General features: G+C 33.3%; 1 protein-coding gene across 3 annotated transcripts in view; it reads left to right on the top strand.

The window, feature by feature from the left end:
- The window catches only part of DYNC2H1 (dynein cytoplasmic 2 heavy chain 1), a 289,645-nt gene that overhangs the window by 117,479 nt on the left and 144,420 nt on the right, over positions 1-27,746 (top strand). For 2 of the 3 annotated variants that reach the window (XM_070490370.1, XM_070490369.1), the window contains 9 exons: positions 1,992-2,012; positions 3,443-3,541; positions 4,441-4,564; positions 10,864-11,027; positions 12,920-13,039; positions 13,861-13,995; positions 15,536-15,679; positions 19,378-19,467; positions 27,216-27,281. In XM_070490370.1, coding sequence (XP_070346471.1) covers positions 1,992-2,012; positions 3,443-3,541; positions 4,441-4,564; positions 10,864-11,027; positions 12,920-13,039; positions 13,861-13,995; positions 15,536-15,679; positions 19,378-19,467; positions 27,216-27,281 — 963 coding nt within the window. The remainder of the gene's footprint in view (positions 1-1,991; positions 2,013-3,442; positions 3,542-4,440; positions 4,565-10,863; positions 11,028-12,919; positions 13,040-13,860; positions 13,996-15,535; positions 15,680-19,377; positions 19,468-27,215; positions 27,282-27,746) is intronic. The other variant, XM_070490368.1, reaches the window with a different exon arrangement.

The raw sequence follows: 27,746 nt of genomic DNA, 5'->3' as shown, positions 1-27,746 counted from the left end.
TAGATAGGCTGTGGGGCCAGTCCAGTGGCATAGTGGTTAAATTTGTGCACTCCGCTTCGGTGGCCTGGGGTTCGCAGGTTCAGATCCAGGGAGTGGACCTACACACTGTTCCTCAAGCCATGCTGTGACAGCATTCTACATATAAAGTAGAGGAAGATTGGCACAGATGTTAGCTCAGGGATAATCTTCTCAAGCAAAAAGAGGAAGATTGGCAACAGCTGTTAGCTCATGACCAGTCTTCCTCACCAAGAAAACCCACAAAAAAACACAAAATAGATGTTGTGTATCTCTCTCTCTAGCCTTTGACCTCTGTTCTGAGCTCCTGACTCATAGTTCTAACTCCCTGCTATATATAATTATCTAGAGCTTGAGCTTCCTAGGCAGCTCAAACTCTGTCTTTCAGTTAATCATTCTTTTTTTTTTTTTAAATTCAAGAACCTTTCTGTGGCCAAGTACAGTATATTTAAGCAAAAAAAGCAACTTGTGCTTTTAAATAACTGAGATGTTCAAAAGAGTGAGACTAGCTTCAGGATTCAAACAATGTTACCAGGATATCACTCTCTCTCCATTTTAAGAGATGGATTCATTCTCAGATAGGTTCTCTCCACTCTGCGTTAAGAATGGCCATTGGTGATTCCAGGCTTACTATTATCAGAGTTTATGTTCCCAGACTAAGATGTGTCTTACCTACTCCTGCCCCCAGCAATTATGTCAGTCCCCCAAAAGGATTCTAATTGGTTAGCTTGAATCACCTGTTTGTCCCCAAAAGGATTCTGGTTGGTTAGCTTCAGTCAGCTGCTCATCTCTCGGTTTCAGTGCTAGATGATTGATAATCCCATCAGCGGTATATTGAGTGGGGCATGCAGGGTAGGCACATGTGGCTATCCACTCTAATCATCTTTTCTCTTCCTCCCCAACTCCCTATAACCTGCTTCTCTTTTATTTCCTACCAGTGGAGATGTCATAATCTTGGCCCAGTAATGCAAGTTGCAAATCTGCAAGTCGTTCTCACTATGTCTCTTTAATTTTACATTCAGTTTGTTATTCAACAAAACAAATCTATTTCTCAAATATGTCCTGAATTTATCCTGTTCTAACCAGGTCCACTGCCAGTGACTTCCTTTTGACCTTCATTATTTTGTTCCTGAATAAATAGCTTACTGTACCAGTTCATCCTTTGCCCCCATATCACTTTCTTCAGTGCTGTTAGAGTGATCTTTCTAAAATGTTAATCTGATCATGACAATCCCTGGATTAATATATTTCAGTGACTTCCCATTGCCTGAAGTATAAAAGTTTCATTAACTAAACATGGCATAAAAATCTCCTCATGATCAGAAAGACTTCTATTACTCCTGCCATTTTATATGCATCATCTTTGGCTACACTTTTTTTACTCCAACTATGCCACAGTACTGTTAGTTTTCCAAATGCTCCAGACTTTCTATTCCTCTCTCTATCATGCTGTCATCTTTGCCTGAGATGCTTGTTCACTTCTCTGTCAGGCTAAGTCTAATTTCTCTTTCTTGCCTTAGTCTGACTTGAATTGCTTCCTGGCAGCTTCCCCTAACATCCACCTGTGATCCAACTGTAGAGCCTTGTGCACTCTTTGACTATAGAATTTTCATTTTTTGCTTCTTTATAGTATTTAACGTCATTGAGGGTAAGGGAATATATCTTACTAATTTCTGTATCCCTCACAATGTCTTAGTATAGTAATTATTCACCATATAGTAGATGAGTGAATATATGAATGAATGAAAGCTCAACATTTTGGGTTCTATTGTAGTTTGTTAAATGTAGAATTTAACTACATTTAATCGTGGAACACAGACCTAGCATATACCTTAGAGATTTTGTCTGAATCTCTGGAGAAGTATGAATAAGATGAATACAAGCTTATAAGTACTCGTTGAAAATTTTAAGCGTATTTTCTCTGCTAAAAACACGATTTTTTAAAAGATTATTTTCTCTTTTTTTCACTGCATCAGATCATTGGTTTGAAATCATGGGTAAGAACTTTTTTAAAATTTAAAGTAATTATTTTCCTGGTTAGGCAAAATCTAGTACATTTGTGAAATATTTGCTCTTGAATGTTAGATCTAAAACCTAGGTGTAATAGTTAGTTATACTTAAGAGGCTATTTACTAACCACCTCATTTTGCTAGGAATAGCACATTTATATGATGGAGCAGTAAGGGAAACCTCCAGAAATAGATGCTGGAGGAAGATCGTACAGTAGTGTGGCACTAGGGGAGCAGTGGGAGGGAAGTAGTCCATTCTGGGTGCAAGCCAAAAGGGGTACGTTGTCTGGAGAGAATTTTAAAACAGTAATAAAGCTGTTTTAAAGTCAGTTAGCTTTTTATTATCACCAAGTGCTGGCAATTTTAAACAACGTTGCTGATAAAATGCTATTGGTGCCTGGGGCAGATGGTCCCCACCGTCATCCTCCTTCTTGGTATGTCACTGAAATAACGTCTATGTTCTTATTAGATATACCTCATTTCTAAGTCTCCATTTCACTTTGACTTTCATGAGTTGTCTTATCTCTATAGGATACAACTGCATTATAGTTTTCAAATGAATGTGAAAGTTTAAGAAAAATTAGGTCAGTCATTGTTATTTAAATCTGATTTACTAGATAACAATGATCATTAGATGACTTTTAAATTTATCATGTTATTTATTTATATATTTATGTATATTTAAGTTTATCATTTTTACATATAAGTGTATATATATATATATATGTATATATATATGATTGGCTTCCTTTTCTCTGCTAAGTGGCATTATGTGTTGAAAGAATTTTCACTGGTTTCTAACTTTCTGTTTGTTATAGTTTAATTAGTGCGGGATATTCTGTAATGAATTTAGTTCCTGGTTCATTAGGTAGTAAACTGTTAACATGTAATTTTCTCTTCTAGGACATTACTTTTGTAATATTAACTATGTACTGCTTTATAAGAACTAATGTCTTAAATATAAAGAATTATATTGATAGTTATTTCAGCAATACTTCTATGATTAGTTCATACTTCTCCTCTAAGACCTGTACAGTTTCTTCAACCAGAGAATATATATATAGTTAGTAAATAACTTGATTGTGTCTTTTAAGAGCTAAAGAGAGAGGTGAAAATGGCATAAGATTGGGACTAGGGCTCTTCCTTACTATATTGTTAATATGCAATTTCTATATTACTGCGTAGTAAATAGGACTATACTCACCTTACTGTGGTTAAGTAATTACTTAATATTAATTCCTGATCACTGTAAAATTTATTAATGTGGGCTCTGGTACCTTTATTTCCTTCTTATGGTTGTATATTCTCCAAAGCCTGGGAGAAAAACTCACTCAGTAATTGTTTCATAATTTTTAGGAAATTATTTCCATTTTTCCATTTAATCAAAGTTTATAACCTTTGTTTTATTTTTGAACTAGAGTCGAGTATGCCCATTTCTTATAGACCCTTCTTCCCAAGCTACAGAATGGTTAAAGACACATTTGAAAGACTCGCGTTTGGAAGTTGTTAACCAGCAGGTGTGTATTATAATTTAGATCCCATCAAGTAATGGCACCTTATGGTGAAAAAAGCTCTGCGTCTGTAATCAGAAAAAATAGATTCAAACCTGAGTCCTGTAACTTATCTGGTGTGGGACCTGGCAAAAGAAATGAAACTCTCTCAGCTTCAGTTTTCTAATTTGTAAAAAAGGGATACAAATATTTGTTTGATTCTTTCTATGTGCTAGGCATTGATCTAAGCTCTGGGAACTGAATAGTGAGTAAAGTAGTCACAGTTTCTCCCTAGTAGGCTAGAGAGACAATTAAATAAGTATTTATGCTAAACTATGATTAAAGACACAAGTATAGGATTCTATAGAAGTAAGAGTTACTAACCTAGCTTGGAGAAAGTCTCCTGGACTTTCCGCATACTTGTAGTTTCTCTCAGTGCCTCTTATAATTTCCTATTCCTTTAACTCACCAATGAGCATCATTGATGAGTTCCAAGATTTGATATATTGGTCAGTGAAATGTAATCATAGTCTTTGGGTAGTAACTCCTCACTATCATATTTATCTTGAAAATTATTTTGGGTCATTTTTTTTTTTTTAGGCCTAGTATATGATAACTCATTGCATATAGAATTTGAAAATTTGTTTCCACATCAATTTGAAATTATAGTAAAAGATTGAAAAAGGCTTTTTTATTGTTAATGTGAAACTCCTTATTTTTCTTATATGTCTATTTAAATTATTTATGAAATTTATTTGATAATTTATCCAACTAAAGTGATTCATCACAAAGTACTTATAACTAGAAAATGTTAATTCAAATTATTCATATTATTCCTATTAATATCTTCATTCATTATCTATAAGGACCTTTGCAAATATTAAAGTAATAAGGAAATTAATATGTATTCTTTTTTTATCTCTTAGGATAGTAACTTTATCACAGCTCTTGAGTTGGCAGTACGTTTTGGGAAAACCCTTATTATACAAGAGATGGATGGTGTAGAACCTGTTCTTTATCCAATATTGAGACGAGATCTGGTTGCTCAAGGTAAATATTTGATAATTTCCAGAAAATAAGTACTTTTGAAATTTCTGAAGTAATTAACTTCATAACTAACTTTGACATTTTTTGTCTTGCCACTCAATCTAATGAAATAGAAATTTTTGGGTGGATGATGGTAATGTCATCAGAGTCTATTAGTAATAGCAAGTAAACAAATTCTTAAAGTGCCTTTACAGAAGAGGCACTGTGTCTGCAGTCTCCAAGACTTCTTCTAGGTACAGTGTTTTACTGGGAAGACTCAGCATAGTTGCACTCATGCCTAAGATTGATTGCAGGGAAAGGATACAAAGCAAAGTCAGCAAGGAGACAAGTCACATAGATGAAGTCAGGAGTCAAGAAACCAGGTGCAAGCTTCTGAGTCGTCTTCCACTATAGTCACACAGGATGTGTTTAACTCCCCCAGGACTGAGCCGTGACAACATATATGAAATGTTCTCTACCAAGGAAGCTTATTAGAGATTCAGTGCCCAGAGTTTTTACTGGGGGCTGATTATGTAAGACATTCTGCTTAGCACATAGCAAAATTCCAGACTCTCCAAAGGAAAACAGGCATTCAGCATAAACCACATTGTTTGTACAAACAATTTGAGCACAGCAAACCACTTTTATGTGTCCTGAGAATGGTGAGAACCTTTCCAAAATCCAAGTTCCCAGATGCCAGTTATAGGCCTACCTTGCAAGCAGGGCTTTCTAAGTCTTGGGACTGCCATGTTACCTCTTTTCTGCAAAGTCTAACCCAGACTTTGACCATTAGAAAGTAATGCTTTAAACTCTAAAAACTTGTCATGAAGTGTATATGCATACATACATCAACACATACTTATTCACCTGTGTATACACATGCTTACACCACACACATTGTTACCACTAGAAGGTTTAAATAGAAAATTCAAGTTATTGGGGCAAAGCAGAGAAATGGCAAAGCATGCACTATTTGTTGATCACCTGTTATCCCGTAAATCAATATGTTTGGCCTGGCAGTGGTTAATATGTTGTGAAAAGAACTCTAGTAGTGGGACTTTTGCCTTTGTCACCTGGAGTTACCTTCCAGAGTTTGGTCTCTGGTCTCCATCTTCTTTATTGGTGCTGACTTAGATCTGTTGAGCTAGCTCTTACTATGCTATCTTACAGGGGAGGTGGAAATGAGCCTTTGACGCCATCTGAATTTGACTCTTCAGCCTATATTGGGGCCTTTGAGGGCTCATTAAATATAAACCTCCATGAGCTCTGGTTGGTGTTAGGTTTTAGCAGTATCTGTGGCATTGTCTGAGAATGGGTGTTGAAAGATCCTCTGAAGTTGGATCTCATGAAAAGTGATACATTTCACATCATGATTGGTTCACATTATGAACCACTACTCCAGATAGTTGTGCAGGGTTGTTTGGGTCAATTTGCTTATTTCAGAATTAGGAAAAGAAACTTAATCTCTGCCCTCATCTTACTTTCTCCACCGTCCTCCTGGGTTGGATATATTCTTAGCACATTGGTGGAAGTCTGTTATCCTCTTTGAGTATACTTCCGATTGTCGTTTTCCAGTGTTGAGTTCCTTATGAATTGCCATTTTATCATTATGCATTTCCTTTGGAGACAGAAGATGGTTGTCCTAGAACCACATAAAACAAAGTCTGTGTCCAGTTTTGTTTACATCCTGGTGTCCTAAATCTAAGCAATATGAACTGCCTTTCTACATACTGAGGCAAAAGCAGGCACAAAAAATAGGAATAGAATATCCTTTTCCTCCTAAAATTTGTACTGTTCAAAACTCCACTCAAGTGTATATTGATCAAAAAGAAGAGCAAGGTACAGTTCCTCCCCAGATTCTCATTCTTTTATACTTTCCGATTCCTGTATCTTTGGCTAACTGTTATAGAAGTCACAGGGCATCACAATGAATGTATCCAATTAATATATTTTTGTGTACAAGCACCCCAAATGTCAATATCTGTTATACATGTTGACCAACAAAACAAAACAAAACAAAATGTACTTGAGCCTGATCTAGATTCAGAAACCAAGATAACAGACTTCTAAGTTAGGACTTCCCCTGGAAAGAGAGCAGGAGAGCAAATCTTGTACTTGTGCCCAGTCATTCTGTCTCCATAGTTTTCTAAAGTACGGTAAAGGTTTTGTGTCCAGAAGAAAAAATTAGTCAAAATTAACTCCATTGTGGGTTAACTCCAAGGTAAATCAAGGCTTCATGCAGTTAAGACTGTGTTGGACTTTATAGTTCTACATCTGATGTTTTCTGAGAGTCAGATATGGGCCTTATACCCAAGGGTCTTTTTTAGACAATAAACCATTTACTTTGAAATATTTTTTTAAATGTTATATCAAAATAATACGTGTGGGTTACAAAATCAAATAATACAGAATGGCAGCGGTCTTCTGTCCCTCTCTTCCTCATGACTAGTCCTGCTCACCAGCGAAAAGCAGTTATTTTTCTATTTTACCATTTTATTGAAATACATATATATCCGTATATATATATATACACACACACACACACACATAAATACACAGCTTATGAAGTTTTACAAATGGAGTACACCTGTGTAAGCACCCAGGTCAAGATATAGAATTTTATCAGCACTCCGGAAGCCCCCTTATTTACCACTCTCCCTAACAAGGATAACCAAACTCCTTACTTAGAACAACATAGATAAGTTTTGCTTGTATTTGTACATTGCATTAATGAGAAGGGAAAAAGCAGCCCCTGACTATTGTGGGCTGGGAGCTGACCTGGCTCTAACAGCTTGGCCATGGTGTTCTTCTGTTGAACATAAACCGTTTCACAGCACCAACATCAGAGAAGTCTCTCTGATCATACTCATGTCTGAGCACAAAAACAAGAATACTTTCCAAAACACAAATATAACCAAACATCTACTTCTCCCAGCTAATTTGAGCGACTGCTTCTTTTTTACCAATTATAACTTAATCTCATTTCATTTCTTTCACCTACTAGATAAAAATTAAAAGGATACCAATCATAGAATTATCTGCTCTTTCTGATAGCACCCATACCCTAGCACAATTACACTTTCTTTGAACCATTCGCAAGTCACCTAACATAAACCCAAATCCTATTTGATACCTTCTTACTAAGACAATGCATGGTTTCTCATGATGTTCACTCTTTCATTTCAAATTGCCAGTAAACCTGAGCTGAGGCCCTTTAAGCATTGAATTTATTTTGTTTTGTTTGTATTCTTTTTACTTTTTTTTTCAAGGTATACTTTTTGCTGAGGAAGATTGGCCCTGAGCGAACATCTTTTGTCAATCTTGCTCTTTTTTTTTTTCCCCTCCGCAAAGCCCCAGCACATAGTTGTACATCCTAGTTGTAAGTCATTCTAGTTCTTCTATGTGGGATGCTGCTTAATGAGTGGTGTGTAGCTCCAGGATCCGAACCTGCCAACCCTGGGCCACCAAAATGGAGTGCACGAACTTAACCACCTGGCCACGGGGCCGGCCGTGTTTTGTTTGTATTTTGTGTGTGTGTCAACTTTGGTTAAATTGTATTTTTTTTTTTTAGGTTTTTGTCTATTTCATCCAACTTGTCAAACATATTGGTGTATTTTTTATGTAATATTCTCCTAACTTTTTGAGTTGGTTTTGTAAGATATCCTTTTCCTCGATATTGATATATTTTTTTCTCTTTTCCCTTGATCAGTCATGATAAGGGTTTATCAATTTTGCTAATCTTTTCAAAATACTAACTTTTAACTTTATTGATTTTCTCTATTGTATTTTTAAACTGATTTTTGCTCTCCGTTGTTTCATTCCTGTTATTTTTCTTAGATTTCATTTGATCTTTTATCTAGATTCTTGAGATGGAAATTCAAAATATTGATATTTAGTCTTTTCTTTTTACTAATATATGCATTTATGTCTATAAATTTCCCTCTAAGCCCTACTTCAGCTTCATACCACAGTTTTGATTTCTTCTTTGATTCGTAAGTTACTTAGCATTTTGTTGTTTAATTTTTAGGCAGTTGGAGATTTTCTCTTTCCTTTTTTGTTACTGATTTTTAGCTTAACTCCATTGTGATAGGAGAACTTATTTTGAAGCATTCAGTTTTTTGAATCCTGTTGAAGCTTTCTTCATGATCTGTAATTGGTTACATTTCATAAAAGTTCCACTTGAAAGTTATGTGAATTTTGCTCTTGCTTGTTTTTAGTTTTCTCTAATGTCAATTAAATCAAGTTTGTTAATTGTAATGTTATCTTGTATATCTTTACTTTTTTTCTGTTTTTTCTGTCATGTATTGAAAAAATATCTTAAAGTGTCTATGATTTTGAATTTGTTTTGCTTTTAGTTCTGTCACTTATTGCTGTAAATATTTTGAATCTCTGTGGATATATATATACTTGGAATTGTGATATCTTCCTGTTTGATTATTTTCTTTATCATTATAAAATGTCCTTCTTTATCTCTAGAAATGCCTCAAGTTTTAGAGTCTGATATTAGAATGGTTACAATAATTTTGAGGGAGTTAGTGTTTGCATGGTAATACTTTTCCATTGTTTTACTTTTAGTTTTCCGTTAGTCTTGTTTTATAAAGCATGTCTCTCATAAGCAGTATATCATTTGGTTTTGCATTTTCATTCACCATGCAGTCTTAATATTTGTAATGTAATTTAATGCAGTTAACCAATTCATGCAATAAATGATATAGTTTACTAGTTAACATGATTTTTTTAATCAAATATTTATTATTTTTTAATGGTTAATCTACATATAACAATATACATCTTTAACTTATTATTTTAATACAAATAAGTACCTTGCCATTTCTCCAGTACTTCATATACCCCCTGCCTGCCTTTGTGTTATTGTTGTGATACATTGTCGTGCTCCATATGATGTTACAATTGTTGTTTTTAAAATCTATATTTATACATATTTACCCTTTCTAGTGTTCTTAACTTCTCTCAGCATTTCCTTTATCTCCTCATTTCTATCTGGATTATTTTTCTTCTATCTGAAGGATTTCCTTTCATATTTTATGTAGTGAAGGCCCGTTGGAAACAAATTTCTTTTTCTTTCATCTTTGAAGAATTTTTATTTTTCTGGCTGACATAGAGCTCTGGATTGGCAGTTATTTTCTTTGGCACTTTCAAGTTTTTATCCCATAGTCTTCTAGCTTATGCCATTCCTGTTAAGAAGGCACCTGCTGGTTTTATTGTTACTTCTCTGTGATGTGTCATTTTTCACTGGCTGCTTTAAAATTTGTCTTTGTCATTGGTGTTCAGTGATTTGACTGTGATGTGCTTAAGATTGGTTTTCTTTACATTTCTCCTGCTTAAGGTTTCTTAACTGTTCCAGTTGGTGTAGAGGTATTATATTGGGCTTTTCAATTTATATTTCTCTGCTCATGATTAAAGTTGAGGATAATTTTGATATTGTTCTTTAGACATTTGTATATCATCTTTCATAAAGTGCTTGTTGAATTCTTTTCAAATTAGCTTAAAAAGTATTTAAGTAATATTTTAAAATCTATTTTAGGGTTCTCAAAAGTTCCTTGCAATGTTTTTCTTAACCTTTTAAAATAATCTTTGATGATGTGTGTTTTGTACCTAAAAAATCAATTCTTTGTTGTGAGTTCAGAATTGTAAGTTATGGTATGAGTGTTGATTCGTTCCTCTCTATGTGTTGCACGGTGAATGTCGTTGTTTTATTTTAGAAGGTACTCCTTTACACCCTTTATGAAAACCTTGTTTTTTCTTAGTTTAACTTTTTGTCGTGAATCACTTGCGTATAGCAGTCTGAATAAATTCTTTTTGATGTTAATAATGAGTACCTTTGCAGTTACTCATTTGTTGATAATCCTGGGTTTTTACCAGTTCCTTCTGTCTTTAACTATTTCATCTTAAATACTAGTACAATAAGCACTTTTTAATTGCTGAATTTATAAATAGAGAATAATATAAAATTGAGAGTTTCTATTTTTTGTCATCTGTTTTCCATTATTGCAGAAAAATTTGGAATATGAAACATATAGTTAACGTTAAAACTGTACTAATATAAGTAGATACTCCTTTGATGCTTCAGTATCCCAGGATCACCTTACTGAATATTATTTATCTTTGCTTGCATAATTGATGATTAATAGAGCATTCTAGTTAATAGTATCTTGGGTAGCCTAAGTGTTGCTATCTTTAGGACTCTCTTGAAAAGCCTATAACACAAAGTATTTAGAAATACTAGAAAATTATATTTTTTAATGTCATGTAGCAAAATACAGAAGATTCAGGCAACTAATTGTATCATTTTAAAAAAATAGGCCCACGTTATGTGGTACAGATAGGTGACAAAATTATTGACTACAATGAAGAATTCCGTCTTTTTTTGTCAACAAGAAACCCAAATCCCTTTATCCCACCGGACGCAGCCTCCATCGTTACTGAGGTTAACTTTACCACAACGAGAAGTGGATTACGAGGGCAGGTAAACATGGACAATTATAATTTACCTTAGAAGTCTTTTGTAGCTTTGTATACTCATTAGATATTTTGAGTGGGAAGTTATTTTGTTAAATTGATTAGCTTTTAGACTTTTAAAAGTATACTTGCAAGTTAGGGTGAAGCATTCGGGTTTATTTCATTTATCATTTGTGTTAGATTTGTACATTTGTTGCTAACGTCAAATGGCTGCTTCCTTTGGTAAACTTTAAATTTTACAGTCTATTCCTGTCATATATGGTAGAATTTGAGAGCTGGAAGAATCATAGAGATTAAGATTGGCTACTTTATTTTTTATAATTGTGAAAACTAAAGTTTAAATGTGAAAATTGCATTTAGACCTATTCAGCTAGTTGAGTGGCTTTGATTCCCAATCTAACATTTTTTTCCCCCACTAGAACATATCCATTTTTGAATTCACTTTATTTGTGTGTGGCTTATTACAGGTTAGCATTATACATGAATTTCAAAGTGATTTTTTATATCCAGACTTTTACTTATATACTCATCACTCATTTTTTTCCTCTTTAAAGGTACGACGACTGCTGACTTTTTGAGTATTATCCTATTTTTTACTTAGCTAGCAACAGTAGATTTTTCCTCTTTCGATTTAGATGATAGCATGTATATTTGCTACAATTTTTACTTTGTTGTAATTTTTAAAAATTTCCATTTAAAATATTTTTCTTACCATACTGTATGGCTTACCGCATAGAGTTTTATGATCAATATCTTTTGATGTACTTGATAAGACATAAATAAAACAATGTACAGAAAACTTGTACTCAAAACTTGGCAGAATTAATTGACAAAGTTGCTCCTTCTTTATAAAAGCTCTCCATATAATTGCTGAAACGGGCTATTTAGATCTTTAACAAAATCTAAATGAAGATGCTTATACAGCAGATTTTGAATTATATATTTTATGACTTGCCCATGTCATTTCCTAATTTAAATTTCAAAATGAAGGATTTAACATAGCATTTTTTTTTTTTTTAAAGATTTTATTTTTTCCTTTTTATCCCCAAAGCCCCCCAGTACATAGTTGTGTATTCTTCGTTGTGGGTTCTTCTAGTTGTGGCATGTGGGACGCTGCCTCAGCGTGGTCTGATGAGCAGTGCCATGTCCGCGCCCAGGATTCGAACTAACGAAACACTGGGCCGCCTGCAGCGGAGCGCGCGAACTTAACCACTCGGCCACGGGGCCAGCCCCTAACATAGCATTTTTTAACAGCTTCATTAAGATTCAATTCACCTACCCTAAAAGTAACTCATTAAAGGGTACAATTCAGGTTTTTTTAGTGGAATTGCTGCGTCTTATGGTAACTTCATGTTTTGAAGAACAAACTTTTCTGAAGTGATTGAGCTATTTTACTTTCCCACCAACAATATATGAAAGTTCCACTTTTTCCACATTCTTGGCAACACTTGTTATTGTCTTTTTAATTGTAGCCATCCTAGTGTGTGTGAAGTGGTATCTCATTGTGATTTTGGTGATGTAGTATTTTAAGTAAGATATCTCTTTATTTCTTTATGTGAATACTTACCATTAGAAAAACACTAGCTTTCATAGTTTGTATATTTTTAATCTAATTTTAGAACTACATATTACATATTAATATGTTAATTAATGCAATTTCTGACAGCTATCCTATAATATGTAAAATTTTACCAGTCAATTTAACTATTCGTTTTGCCTTTTTTGTCAGAAATAATTGTGAAGGTGTCTCATATATTTAACTAGAAAGAATCAAATAAGGTACATAATATCATAATACTTTTAATGTTTGATCAGACACAGGGCCTGTTTGTGGGAAGTTTTTGTTTTGTTTGAACCTTATCACTAGAATAACCTTGACTTAAAAAAATTTTTTTTCAGCTTTTGGCTTTAACTATTCAACATGAGAAACCTGATTTAGAGGAACAGAAAACAAAACTATTACAACAGGAAGAAGATAAGAAAATACAGTTAGCCAAGCTTGAAGAATCTCTTTTAGAGGTAAATTTAGTTATTCAGGATATGTTTCATTACGTTTCTCTTTAGCAAACATAAATAGCAGTATTTTTGTTTGTTTTTTTGTTTGTTTTGGTGAGGAAGATTGGCCCGGAGCTAACATCTGTTGCCAATCTTCCTCTTTTTGCTTGAGGATAGTTGTTGCTGAGCTAACATCTGTGGCAGGCTTCTTCTAGTTTGTATGTAGAACACCACCACAGCATGGCTTGATGAGCAGTGCGTAGGTCTGTGCCCAGGATCCAAATCTGTGAACCCCAGGCCAACGAAACAGAGTGCACAAACTTAATCACTACACCACTGGGCCGGCCCCAGTATTGTTTTTCAAAAAAAAGTTAATAGTGCCTTCAGCATGTTTTTGGTTGTTCAGAGACATTTCAGTGTATATCTTAAAATCAAAATTCAAACAGAGAAAAAGATATTTTAGAATATAAGATTTTAAGGGTAATGTTTAAGACAGCAATTTTTAACTAATATTGTCTTTATACTGCATTATTTAGTATTTATTACATGCTCAGAATTTTAAGAAGCATTAAAAGGTAGCATGAAATTATGATTTAATCTGTAACTTTAAGTAGTCTTTATTTTTATTGGATTGACAAAATTAATACATGCACAATGCTTTGATGATATAGTATCATATAATGATTTACTATATTATTCTTATAGGCTCTGAAATTTTGAAATTCTTTTAAAATAATATGATTCCCATAAACATCTTCAAACTAATGAGAGTTAATATGGACTTCCTTTAATTGGTTATTTTAATATGTATAATAATATATTACTTTTGTTAATTTTTCCTACAGACACTTGCCACGTCACAAGGCAATATTTTGGAAAATAAGGATTTGATTGAATCTTTGAATCAGACAAAAGCAAGTAGTGCACTTATTCAAGAGTCACTTAAAGAATCTTACAAACTCCAAATTTCCCTTGATCAAGTAAGTATTTTCTTCTTTGTGATCTTACATCATGTTTTCTTAAACTTTTATGTTAATGTGATTTAGAAATGTAGAATCAGGACTTCAGGGGAACAGTGATTGCAAACAAAGAAAGCTATTCAAAAGCACGAGAGCCTTGGATCTGATTCTTATTATTATAAAGAGGGTGCTAAGATGTTGGGGGCACCGAGTATAAGGACTACTGATCACTGTACCCTGCTGGGTTCTACTAATTTCTGGCATAACATTATCTAAAGTTCTAGAGCTGCAGTTTTGTTCTGAAATTGAAAATGAGTGTATTGAAAATGACTATTAAAAGTATCTTTGCCATTTTGGGGACTTTTGTTAAAGCAAGTTGAATTTATTAATTAAAAGAGTTATAAGCTATTTTTTCCATTAAAAATATTTTTCTTTTCTGCTTGTCCTGGACCCCATGATAGTGATGATCTGAACTATTTTCTTACAAATGGTTAAAATTATTTTTACTTTATTCTTTTGATAATTTCCTTTTGCAAAATTCCAACCCTCTATCAGTACAATATATCATTTTTTCTCCTACATTCTAGTCACTGAGTTTTGCTTGAAGAAAGTCAGACAACCAAGCAGATTAATGTTACTATGAATTCCCAGGCTCCAACCTGACCTGGGCCCTCACTGACATCGTGTAGTTCTTTCTCGTTCACTTTAGTAACTTTTCCAAATTTTCTTTTTAGTCACCCCACCTTCTCCACCAGTGCTAAACTTGGCAGATGTCCTGACTGTCATGCTATGCCGAAAGGAGTTTAACCCTTCTGTGCCATCTCGTTCTGAACAGGCATTGCAGAGTTTCACACATAATTTTACCAGTCTCATATTTGTAATCCTGATGCTTTGATCAGAATGGCATGAAGAACCTTCTCAGAGTTCCATGCAGAACTTTGAGGCCATTTAACCCTATGATCCTCTCATTTTTATCATTCTTTACCTTCAGTCAGAATGAAAGCCCCTGTGAGTGTTGGCTCTTTCTGTGTTTATGTTGCTAGGTGCTTTATTACCTTAATGTGGACACCTGGTACAGTCTTCTTCTCTTCTCCAGATCCGTCAGTGTTCCTGTTGACACCAGACCCACACACTGGATTCATAGTTCTAAGTTTTCTCTTCTGCGGAGCTGACCTAGTAGTGTCATGCCCTCCTGCATTATCTAAACTGGTTCTCTTTTGAAATGTAAAGTTGCATTATTTGTTCTCTGATCACAACCATTTATGATCTATCTTACCCTCTTTTCCCTAATGCAAGCTCTTGGTCTTCATTAAGATCAACCCATGAACCATTTCTGAGGAGTAGAGAAATATTTAAAATATATTGCCCTCAGTTTCACAAAAATAAGAAAAACTAGATCATACTATTCCTTTTAGTTACAGAATTCTATGAATCGTCATCTTCGTTTGGTGTATGTATGTGGAAATAGTAAGGCTGTGACTAGATATGTGCATAGTGGTCTGTAGGTGGCAGCAAAGCACTAGTACTGAGGTGTTTTTCTCTCCCCAAACAATGACCACAGGAGCGGGATGCCTATCTTCCCTTGGCTGAGAGTGCCAGCAAGATGTACTTCATTATCTCTGACTTGTCCAAAATTAATAACATGTACCGTTTTAGTTTGGCTGCATTTCTCCGCCTTTTCCAGCGAGCTCTGCAAAACAAACAGGTATGCTGTTGGTAGCCATGTAGCTGAAACTGAATCACAGAGAGCACTTTTCTAGGTGCTTAATTTATAATAATAATTTCCTGAGGAAATTTGTTTAGGATTTTGTTTCAAAAGACCCAAATGTAAAAATTTAAAACTATATTTAAAAGAAACTCTCTCCTTAATTGTATTTTATGTTCTTAACAAACTGTCCCAATGTGACGTTCTTCCTAGTGGAAATGATTTATGTTCTGAGTATAAATTAATAAGTAATAGATGATCGTTAAAAAAACTCAGATGATTCAGGAAGGTATAAAGATAAATTATCCACATAATGTCATTAGTTGGAGAAAACAACATTTAAAATTTCACTGTATATCCTTGTTGTTTGAGGCTGTGGTTTGTGTCGGGTATTATTCTAGATAATGGGGATACACACTTCCCTAGGGTGGGAGGACCTGATGCCTAGGACTGCTGACTGCAGCACCTCTCCATGAGGCTTGCCTTCCCCATAGTGCAGAGTAGTTGGATTTCTTATGTTACATCTTGGGCTGCCAAACGTGTGTATTCCAGTGAACCAGGCAGAAGCTGAATCATCTTTTATAACCCAGTCTTGGGTCACTGTCATTTCTGCTGTATTCTATTGGTTGAAGCCTTCACAAGGCAACTCAGATTTGAGGGGTTGGGAAAATAGGCTTCACTTCTTGATAGAAAGAGTGTCAAAGAATTTGGTGGTTATGTTTTGAACAGCTACAGACACTTAGAGTTTTGTTTTTTCAGTGTTTTGCTTCTCGATTATTTTCTTAGTTAAATTTTTAGATTTGAATTGCTGGGGCAAAAATGCACATTGGTAAGCCTTTAAACAAATACTAATTGTCCTTTGGAAATATATGCTATTGATGTGTTAAACTGATGCAATGAGAGTGCCTTTTTCCATCTACAACTTAACCAAGAATGGATATTATACGTCTTTGAATAATTGTCCTATTAAGTAATTGAAAAACATTGCATTGTATTTGTAAGTCTTTGATCACTAGTAAGATAAATGTAGGATTATTTTACATTTGTATTTCCTCTTCAATAAATTATTATTTTTTTACATCTTGTATTAATACTTAAAAAATTGAGTTATAAGAGACATATTGAGGACTTTAAACCTTTGTCATATGTTGCAGATTTTAACATTATTATCTGCTTTTTCACTTTATTGCAAAAATATTTTTATGAGACCAGATTCATCAAATTATTCTTTATAATTTTTGTGTTTGGTATACTACTAATATGGGTGTTTTCTAAAATTATTTTTTGGAGGAGAGTAATTTGTTCTTGTAGTTAAATTAGGGAGCAAAATTTCATATTCAACTATGTTAAATCTGTTTTTCTAAGCCAAGATTATTATTCTTTCTATTAATATTTATTGCAGACTTACTATGTGTCAGCTATTTTTCTAGGTGCTTATGTTACATAGCAGAAAGGAAACAGGAAAAAAAAATCCTTGTCTTCATTGGTATGACTACTTAATATTTTCAAGAATGAGTTATTTTACAAAATCTTTACTTGATTATAAATAATGATTACATTTTTGCTGATTTATTTTCCACTAATGTGTCTCATTTGAAGTTCTTACATTCAAAAGTGAGATAAAATGACACTTAATGAAAAGCTAATACGTTGGGCAGAAGTTTTATTAGCAAAAATCTGTTTACTCAGTCATAGTAGACAAGATAAGCATTTCTCCCATGTATATTTGTAATGTCCTTTGCATAAACACTAGGTTTCAAGAGGCAAACAATAATTGTGGTTTTGGTCCTTAGTTTTTTAAAAATATTTTTGAATTTTAAGATATGTTAAATTTAATCAAACCGTTTATTGAACCTGTATAGTGCATTTTTATAAGAAACACAGACTGGTATAAGTCTGTGAGAGTTGGTTCATGATATATAATTGATCATATTTCTAATTCACTGTGTCAGCAGATAAAACCAAGAGTCATTTATACTTACCTTTTTTGCATTAAAAATTTCCTGTTAATTACTTAACACAGTAATAACTTCATTTTAAATTCCTTTTTATCCTTTAGTCAAAAAATATTCATGTTAAAAATCAGTGACTCTAAAACTGGTATGAGAACTGATAAAGGTTAGAAGTTCTAAGTAAACTTAATGAGAACATTGATTATTTTGTACTCTTTAGAAAAGCTTATAACTTAGTACCTCCTCAGTAACAATAGTTTTGTGATAATATGGCCATTGAATAACATTGACCCTTGTGCATGTGTATGTATGTGTACTTATGTGTGTGCATTTGAATTTATTTTAAAAAGTAATATAATCTTAAGTATGTAGAGTAAAAAATTTGCTTTTTAGTGTTTTGAAAAGTCACTGGATCTTGTAGGTACTGTACTCTGTCTCACTGTAGAGTGTCTTTTAGTGGATCCAAGTCTCAGTTGCACATGTGATCTTTGTTAATACGTGGTGAAATGAGAAGGAGTGTTTGCCGTATGAACTATAAACAATGAGCTCTCTCAGTTAGAATGTACTACTAACAAGGCCAGAAACCTAGGTTTGATACATCTGAGTTCTAGTTCGTGATGTTTTATACCACTTTCATACATTACTCTGCTTGTCCTGGATGTATTTATCTAAACTATTAAAATTATTTTACTAGGTTTTTTCTGTTGTCAATTTTAAGCAGAAGGACGCAAGCAAATTTAGTCTAAATATTATAGCAGAATTGAACTTTGCAAGGCATGTATTCTCCAAGTGCTCCCTGAAGTGCGATGCAAAATGTATATCACATTCAAGGGAAAGACCAGCCTCTACAACCTCCTTCTCCCCAATTTCTACCCCAATCCATTTTTCATTAATCAAGGGAAATAGCCATCAATGATATTTTTTCAAATCTTTGCAATCATGTACAATGGAAGTACAAAAGCAGGTAAAAAACTGAAGATGTCTATGAGTTTTTACAGAATAAATATCAAAGTTTTTTGTTCATCTGTATTCAACTTGGAAGGCATGGTTTAAGACTGTTTAGGTTCTTATATTGAGGATGAGAAAATTCTTTATAGGGTGGTTCTGGTCTTATTGTTTAGGGGCTGGATTGATGGTTATGGTACAAGTAACAAAATGACTTTAACCCAGATTGATGTAGTATTTTTAATGCCAGTAGGAATCAAAGTGGTATGGTCAAATTCAGTTCATATTGTATTATTGGAAATTAATGGTAATTTTCATTTATTGAAAGCTTTAATTGTATACATTAAAGAAAATTACATTCTTTTTAACTGTGTTAGTTTACAAGTTTAATACACTTATTTGTTTAATCTGTTGAGTTTGATTGGCAAACATAACTGTTCCAGAATTAGCTTTGAGTCTGGAGGAACGATTTATAAGCATGGTTAAACTATGAGGTACTTCTTAAAAGTTTATAAATTTCCTAATGGTTTCTTTTTTTTTTTTTTTAAGATTTTATTTTTTCCTTTTTCTCCTCAAAGCCCCCCGGTACATAGTTGTATATTCTTCGTTGTGGTCCGTCTAGTTGTAGCATGTGGGACGCTGCCTCAGCATGGTTTGATGAGCAGTGCCATGTCCACGCCCAGGATTCGAACCAACGAAACACTGGGCCGCCTGCAGCGGAGCACGCGAACTTAACCACTCAGCCACGGGGCCAGCCCCAATTTCCTAATGGTTTCTTAATCTTTAAATTGTAATCCACAGGATTCTGAAAATACAGAACAGAGAATCCAGTCTCTTATCAGCTCGTTAAAACATATGGTATACAAATATATATGCCGTTGTTTATTTAAGGTAAGAAACATTATATTTTTCACATATAAAATATTACTTGAACCTTGATTTAATATATATTTCAGTTAAATTATATGACTCCTTACCTACTATAAAGATATTAAAATAGGCATTTCTGATATTTTCCCAGAATAATATTCATTACTAACTGGAATGTCTTACTGCATTCTGGGATGTGGTAGGGAGAAAAGTGACAAATGAAGAAGGAGAGCAAACGCTGCATTAGATGATTTAGCTCTGAACATCCTGGTAGCCACTGAAGGAGGAACCTACAGTAGAATATGTAGGTCATTTTCTAGCTAGAGTTTCTCAACCTCAGCACTACTGACATTTTGGGCCACATTATTATTCGTTGTAGGGGGTTGTTTTGTGCATTTTAGGGTGTTTTCCAGCGTCTCTGACCTCTATGAACTGATGCAGTAGCACTCCCTCCCCCAGTTGTTAAAATCGAAAATATCTCTCGACATTGCCAAATGTCCTCTGGGTTGGGAGACAAAATCCTTTCCTTTTCATGGTATTAGGAAGTAAATTAATGCCTGAGTTATGAGAGAAATTTGTCACAGAGGTCTTCATATTATAAGGGCCCAGAGGAATATATAAAGAAACATATTTTAGAAATTTTTGAATATTACAGAAAACACAGAGGCTTTTCACTTAGGATTTTCTTTTTTAATATCAGTCTTAGGGTATACCTTGAAATATGTTGAAGAAGAGCTTTGTAAAGGCAATTAAGTGAGAGAAATAGAGTTGTTATGGTCCAAATATATAGGCTTCTTAGAAAAATCTTGAAAAAGATATAGTTAATATATTCTTTGGGAAGGAATAGTAATTTTTGTGATTGGAGTGATATTGTTGAGGATCTTTACTTGAGACAGAATAAATCCTTCAAAGTACTTTCCAGTGCTTTGACAGGGGATATTATTGCAAGTTCCGAGAATTATGGTTGAACATTTCTGAAGAATTCCTTTTTTAATGAAAACTGTGAGTTTATATTTTTCTTTTAAATGTCTCACAGTTAACTATCATTCTAAAAATAACCCGTTTGGCCCTCAATATTAATTTGTATAAAATGAGGGATTGTAAGCAAATAATCTCGAAGCCCATTTTGTCACTAAAATGTTATGATCCTAGATATAGGGGTGACATATCTATAGTTTCATCTGGTAGATCTCAGATATCTCTAACATTTGCAGAATGCATTATCTCATATAGTATCTTAAAATTTTATTGCACAAATAAAGCTTAAAGATGTTTTCTGAAAGAGTTTCAAACTTACCTTAAAAAGTTGAGATCAAGTTCACATTTCTAGATATAAGTATTTGTTTTGCCCACAGCCTGTTAGCAAGAAGTCTTCAACATCAAGCAGAATGGGTTTCAATTCCAGCTCCAACATCCTCTACATCTGAGTAACCCTCTTCTCCAATTCTTACTCCTTCCTTAGTGTATACCAGTTCAGGGTTTGAGTTGTTCTTTATAGTCCATTTCCTCTCTCTTCCTATTCATATGTACAAATGCATAGGTACAGTTTTTTATTTTCCTTGCTATATATTTTGTTTTATTGTGTCTCTTGTTGCAGTAGGTCCTAAAGATCTTTCCATAATATAAACATGGTAATCTCATTATTTTTAGTGATTGTGTGGTATTCCATATGGTTATATCCTACTTCATCGAACTACTACTTTATTGGTGGATATTAATTTGTATATTTTTTCTATTATGAATGACTGTAGTGAAATCCTGTACAGTATATTTATGTATATATGTACGTATTTCTATTCAGTAGATTTCTCAATGGAAGTATAATTGCTGGTCCAAGGATTCGTACTTTTGAAATTTTGTTGAATGTTATCAGATTGCCTTCTAAAAGTTTTTTATGAGTTAATACTTGTACCCACAGAATAATTAAGGTATCTCCTTCTTTGCATCCTTGTTAACCCTGGATATTACCAATCTTTTTAATTTTTACCAAGTTGTGGTTTTTAGATATCTTCTTTTTTTATCTTCTTTGAATTTTTATTAAACTTGTTTATTTTTGCCTTCCTCCCTTATTTTCCATATTTGTCTATTTTCTTGGTATTTTAGAGAACAAACATTGCTTTACAGAACAAGTCTACTTTATTATAATTATTGTTTTTATATTTTATTTTTTAATCATTGGATTTATTTTTTGATTTCTATATTGTTGAATTTGTATGATTAGTTTTTCAATGTAGCTTTAATTGTTTTATTTTATAGTTAATATACGAAGGCTGCAAAGTTTCATTTTGGTCACTCTCCTAACAATATATTTAGTGCTTTTTTACTTCCCATTAAAGACCTCTACACTCAAATAGGCTGTTACTTATGAAAATATTATGGAACTACTGTTATTTTAAGGTGCTACCCAAATCCTCTTTGAAAGTAGATATGTTATAAATAAATATTATTCTTGAAAAATGTTTTGTCGAAGATAAGGTAAACTTCCTTATTCATTCCAAAGATCAGTAGCTTTTCTTATTTGTTTCTAACCGATATATCTGTGCCTGAGTTTATATATTATTTTATTTTTAGTAATATAGTATATTTACTGACAAGATTTAAATCCTTATGTCATATATTGTGTGATGTAATTAAGGAAGGATATAATAAGTATTCAGTACCAAAATGATTTAACATATCAGTAAGGTATAGTGAGGGTTACTTCTTCCAAGCCACTTTACGTTTTAAAAATATATTTAAGTTAGGCTAAAGCTAGCCTTTTGTTGCACTAGGAGAGAGATTGTAAGGCTTACCATCATTCACACTTTAGTTAAAATCATTTAAAAAAAGCTATGGTTATAGTTCTTACGACATTTTTAATTCATGATGGAATATCTTCTGTAAAATTTGTATCTCTGTATGAGTAATATTAAGTTTATTCAACGTGAATTCGGCATTCTGTAGAGTTTCAGTGGTCAATAAAAATTCAGAAAACACATTAATTGTAAAGCAGTGAAGTACATTTCTCAAGATTTAGCACCATATAAACTTACTTAGGATGGAACGGATTTCATACTTTAATGAAAACTTTTTGGGTTTTTAGCAATCAGCATCACACTAAACTGCCTGCCAGAATTCCTCTGATGCTGATTTTGCTGTTGTGTTGGTGACAGCAGTATAGCAGGCAGCAATAGACTCTGGAAATAGAAAGACCAGATTATTATTAGTGTTCGCATCACATTGAAATGAAAGCAACTTGACCTGGAACAAAAAATGACTGACTTGTTTTGTAGCAGAAAATTTAGACTTTTAATAAACTAAACTAAATGGAGAAAAACTGTCTAGCAATTTCAATTTAGATTATTGCCTATGTCATTCTTTTTTTTTTCAAGAGATCAAAAGTGTTTATTTCAGTAACCTAATTATTTTAAACAGTTGTAGGATAAGTAGCATACTTAGTCCTCCAAAACTTAAGACTATGATAAACTATGTACAAGTTAGTACCTTTACAGATCAATTCTTCATCCCATTTTATCATTTAGAATAGGTGCAAAATAATGAAAGTTGTTGTTACAGTATTAGATAATTTCTAGTGACATTAGGTGAAAGTATGGAAGAAGCTTGGAAAGAGGGTTGGGGAAGCATGTATACTTACCGTTTCCCCTTCCTCATGGAAGTATTATCTAAAGGAGATCTGAAGTGGTATAGGAAGGATGTCTGGTGAGGTATGAATAGAAGTGTTTTCATTCAAATGCCTTGTAAGTTTATACCTGTGAAGCTTACCATACCTCTCTCTCTAAATGAATTTGCTAGTTGATTGAGTAAAATTCAGATAAATATTATATTTTAAAAATAAAATAATTATAACATCTCATGATTATATTTGTCTTACAAATAATTTAATTTGGGTTCTGGTATTTTTTTCCTATTGAAATGTGCTTTCTTGTAATAAAAAAGTAGAAGTTTTCTGATTGGGTGTTTAGTATAACCTTTGACTATTAAGTGAATCTGGATAATTTAGATGATTTTCTTCTACTTATATAACTTTGCAACTTTTAGTATTATATCCAACCCTTTACACTTTTTGGAGGCATAGTTGAATGTGCATAGAATTCTTCATTAAAATGTATGATTTAACTTCAAGCACAAATGCCAGTACTCAAGTTCTATGGTATATCAACTTCTTCGAGATTAAAGCAAGACTTTTCTTCATATGGTAATATCTACTTTATAGTTTTCATTGAATATATTTGAAAGCAATGATTATTGAAGAGTAGAAATAAAAGAAATGAGTTACTTAGCCTTTTTACTGCTTCTTAGTCTCTGAGAATTATGAGGTTTATGGAATACTTTTGAAATAAATTTTCTTTCCAATATTATATAGTATATCAGTTTACTGTAAAGCAGATAGTTATCTGTCATCTTTTAAGGCTTAAAACTGCATGAATTCACTCATATGTGAAAGATAAGCAACAACAACAACAAACAAGCACATAGATATAGAGATTAGAGTGGTGGTTACCAGAGGGAAAGGGATGATGAGGGACGGTGAAAGGAGTAAGGGGCATTTGTGTACTATGACGGGCAGTATTGGTCTTTGGGTGCTGAAGTTGATGTAGTCTACACAGAAATTGAAATGTAATGATGTACACCTGAAACTTATACAATGGTATAAACCAAGGTGACAGCAATAAAAAAAAAAGTTTAAAAAAAAAATTACAGTGTTCCAGTCACCATATAAGTGCCTTACATACATTGTTATTTAATCCTGCAACAATCCTATTATATAAAGGAGGAGATCAAGATTTAGAGCTAGTAATCTTTCTCTAGGTTACTCGGATGTAGAGGATGTTGGAGCTGGAATTGAAACCCATTCTCCTTGATGCTGACGACTTCTTGCTAACAGGCTGTGGGTGAAACAAACCATTATATCTGGAAATGTGAACTTGATCTCAACTATGAAGTTGACTTTAAGATTCTCTCATATCGTATTAACCCAGATCTAATAGTTTCACTCTTTGAATATTTACCAGAGTGTGTGATGGCATGGTATGGAGTGTGTAACTGACTTATACCACCTAGTGGTCTACCATCTCTTATTATTTTTTTTTCATTCAGCTAGTTAATGATGTAGATGATTAGTTGAGATTTTGAATTATAAATGTGCTTGATATTAAAGTATTTTGTGAACAGAACCCAGGTATACTAAGATAAATTGACATTGAATTAAAACACCCAAATTTTCTGATTTGATAAGCAGTGTTGATCAAAGATGTAAGAAGTGCAAAATATTTTTTCAACTCTGGATATTGAAAGGTTTTTGTTTGTTTTTTTTAAATACGTATTCAGAAAATCCTTAAGCTTGATTTATTCATTCTTAATTTTACTTCAATTTAATTGGAAATAATGCATTTTCTCTGTCTCTCAGTAAATTGTATTTTTAGGTTTATTCTTGAGTCATCATTGTTCTTCATTATAATATTATCATTAAATACTTATAGCTAAAAAGATTCATTGGTACAAATGAGCAACCCGACACCTGCCATAAACAGCTTTCTTCTGCCATCTCCAGGTTAGAAAAATCATAGAAAAAGGTCCTGGCTGGCCTCGCTTAGGTCATACGGCATCCGTTGTATCACTATCTGTGAAGCAATATAATGTGATTGGCCCAACTATGATTATATGCTTATCCTTAAGGTCAGGATGTCTTCTGTAACCAGAAAATAGAGAGAAGGGTCACCACCATTACCCGTTTATTGACTACATATTATGTGGCCATTTTTTGCCAACATTTTGGAGTTTGTCCTCAGTAATAATTAACAATTAGCTCACTGACTCCAGTGAATAATCTGAGAATCAGAGTAGCAGGGCCTTGCCTTCTCTCCATTAACACTAGAAACTACATAATTCTTCTCCGTTAAAAGGAAGAAATGACTAATAAATGTAATGCTGTGTATGTATACCTCTATAATGAAGAATTAACTATATTATTAAGTGAGAAAGCCTTCCAAGCAATACATTTATTGTCTTATTTATCTTAATCATTATTTCTTTACCTTAGATGAGGAATGCTATCATGATCATTTAAAATATCCATTAATTTATAAAATAAGCATCTTAGTGGCTTATCTAGCTAGTCACTGTTCAATCCCAAACCTGAATCCTGAACTTTTAATGCCTGAGAACACTACACGTCTCCCCAAATGATGTGCCTTGCTTTTTATAGGTTTAAGTCACATGGTAGCTATTTCATACACATGGTAGCTGGTTGTGACTGGTTTTTTTCCCCACACCTGAGTGATGGTCATCTGCTTCCAGTTTTTGTATTTTTAAGATTTTTTCTTTGTTTTTTGATTCATTGACTATGTTATAGGTGTGAACATATGTTTGTTATTTATTCACTCAATCAATAGACATTTGTTGAGTACTTGCTGTATGTATATACAACATATACTTTAATAAAATAAGTTATTTTGTGTTATTCAAGACACTGGATCTTTCCAATAGGAGGGTGATTTTCTTGCAGGCAAGGAGATCACTTGCTGTTAGTATTTACAGGAGAGTCTTTTTTATGTAAATATCTTTTGCATTTATTGTATCTTAATATCCTTATATTTATCTCTATCTGTAGGTTTATAATCATACATACATATTAAATATAAACTGTTATTCACAATGTGGGAAAAGCTAACTAGAATGTTGAAATTAGACCTTGGTAGGAAAGATGGCATTTGAGTACATGGTTTCTTTTTGTTAGTAAACATTTACTGCTTTTTTTGTTTTTAACGGAAATGATATAAGCTTATTTTAGAAAATTTACAAAATACACTTAAGGAAAAAGAAAAGAAAAATAACATGTAATTGCAAAACTAAATCACTGCTAAAAATTTTGATAACTATTTTTCCAATGTTTTTGAAGATATATAGCCCTATATGTTTATATAAACATATTACCTCTTCTTCCACAATATGAGCTATGCTATATATTTTGAATTGAATATTCTTCTTGATAGACTTATAAATATTTACGTTGTTTCCGTTTTCCCTCCACTATAAATAATCTTGCAATTAATATCATTATTTCTTGTCTAGGAGTACATTCAGGATCCTTTTGCATAAATTTCTAGAAATGAAATTTCTTTATTTAAGGGCACATAGAATGTTTAGGAGCATATTAAAATGCACAATGACAAATTGAAGATTACTAATGCAAGAGGTCGTTTTAGTTAGTAATGACTAATTCAAACCTCACAATTGGATGTCAGCTAGCTAAATAAATGTTTCTTTTTTTTTTTTTTTGGTGAGGAATATTGGCCATAAGCTAACATCTGTTGCCAGTCTTCCTCTTTTTTCTTGAGGAAGATTGTCACTGAGCTGACACCTGTACCAATTTTCCTCTATTCTGTATGTGGGATGCTGCCACAGCATGGCGTGATGAATGGTGCATAGGTCCCCACTCAGGATCCGAGCCTGCGAACCCCAGGCCACAAAAGCGGAGCTCACAAACTTAACCACTATGCCACTGGAGCAACCCCTGTTTCTTTTTTTAATGAGATTTACGTGATGATTAATCCTTAGCACTTTCTCTAAAACTTTTAGTACTTTCTCTATCCTCCCTACCTGCAGCTTAGAAGTGTTGTTCTATGTAGACGCCATCTAAATAGTCATTTATTACTTTGATAAAAGTAGATAATTTGAACACAGAATACAGATTTTGTGAAATTTAAAGACTATGCTTTTCCAAAAACACAAATTTACAAAAAGCAAGTAACATCTGTTACTCCTTTCAGGCTGATCAGTTGATGTTCGCCTTCCATTTTGTTCGAGGCATGCATCCTGAACTTTTTCAAGAAAATGTAAGTGAAAGTAAAGGAGGAAAATGGTAGAGTTACATAGAAGTTTGATAATGGGCAGATTTATGGTTAGAATATAAATTACTTTGGGCTAGAAATTGTCTACCAACCAATTTTAACTTTTTACTAAGTTAGCAATTTAGTGTAAGATTCTGATTTCCGGTTCTGCTCCCCTTTGAGTGACCCCAGTATTCTGAAGTGATGGTATGGCAGACGAAGAAATCTAAAGAAGAAAACTTACCAGGCTGCCTAGATTTTTCTAAATCCAAGTCTACTTGTTCAGGACACCAGAAGACTCAGCTTTCTGATTTTCCTGGTCTAAGCAGTAGAACCAATAAATATAAGAAGTGAAACAATATGAGAATATAACTACATTACTTATTACCTCCACTGACTTCCTCAGAGTCAGCAGGTGAAGCAAGAGTGTGGGCAGTTCTCAGAAGCTTCCTTGAGCCTGCAGGTTTATGT

This window comes from Equus asinus, chromosome 20, assembly GCF_041296235.1.
Source record: "Equus asinus isolate D_3611 breed Donkey chromosome 20, EquAss-T2T_v2, whole genome shotgun sequence".
In the NCBI taxonomy this organism is placed as follows: Eukaryota; Metazoa; Chordata; class Mammalia; order Perissodactyla; family Equidae; genus Equus; species Equus asinus.
This window is presented reverse-complemented; position numbering and strand designations above follow the sequence as displayed.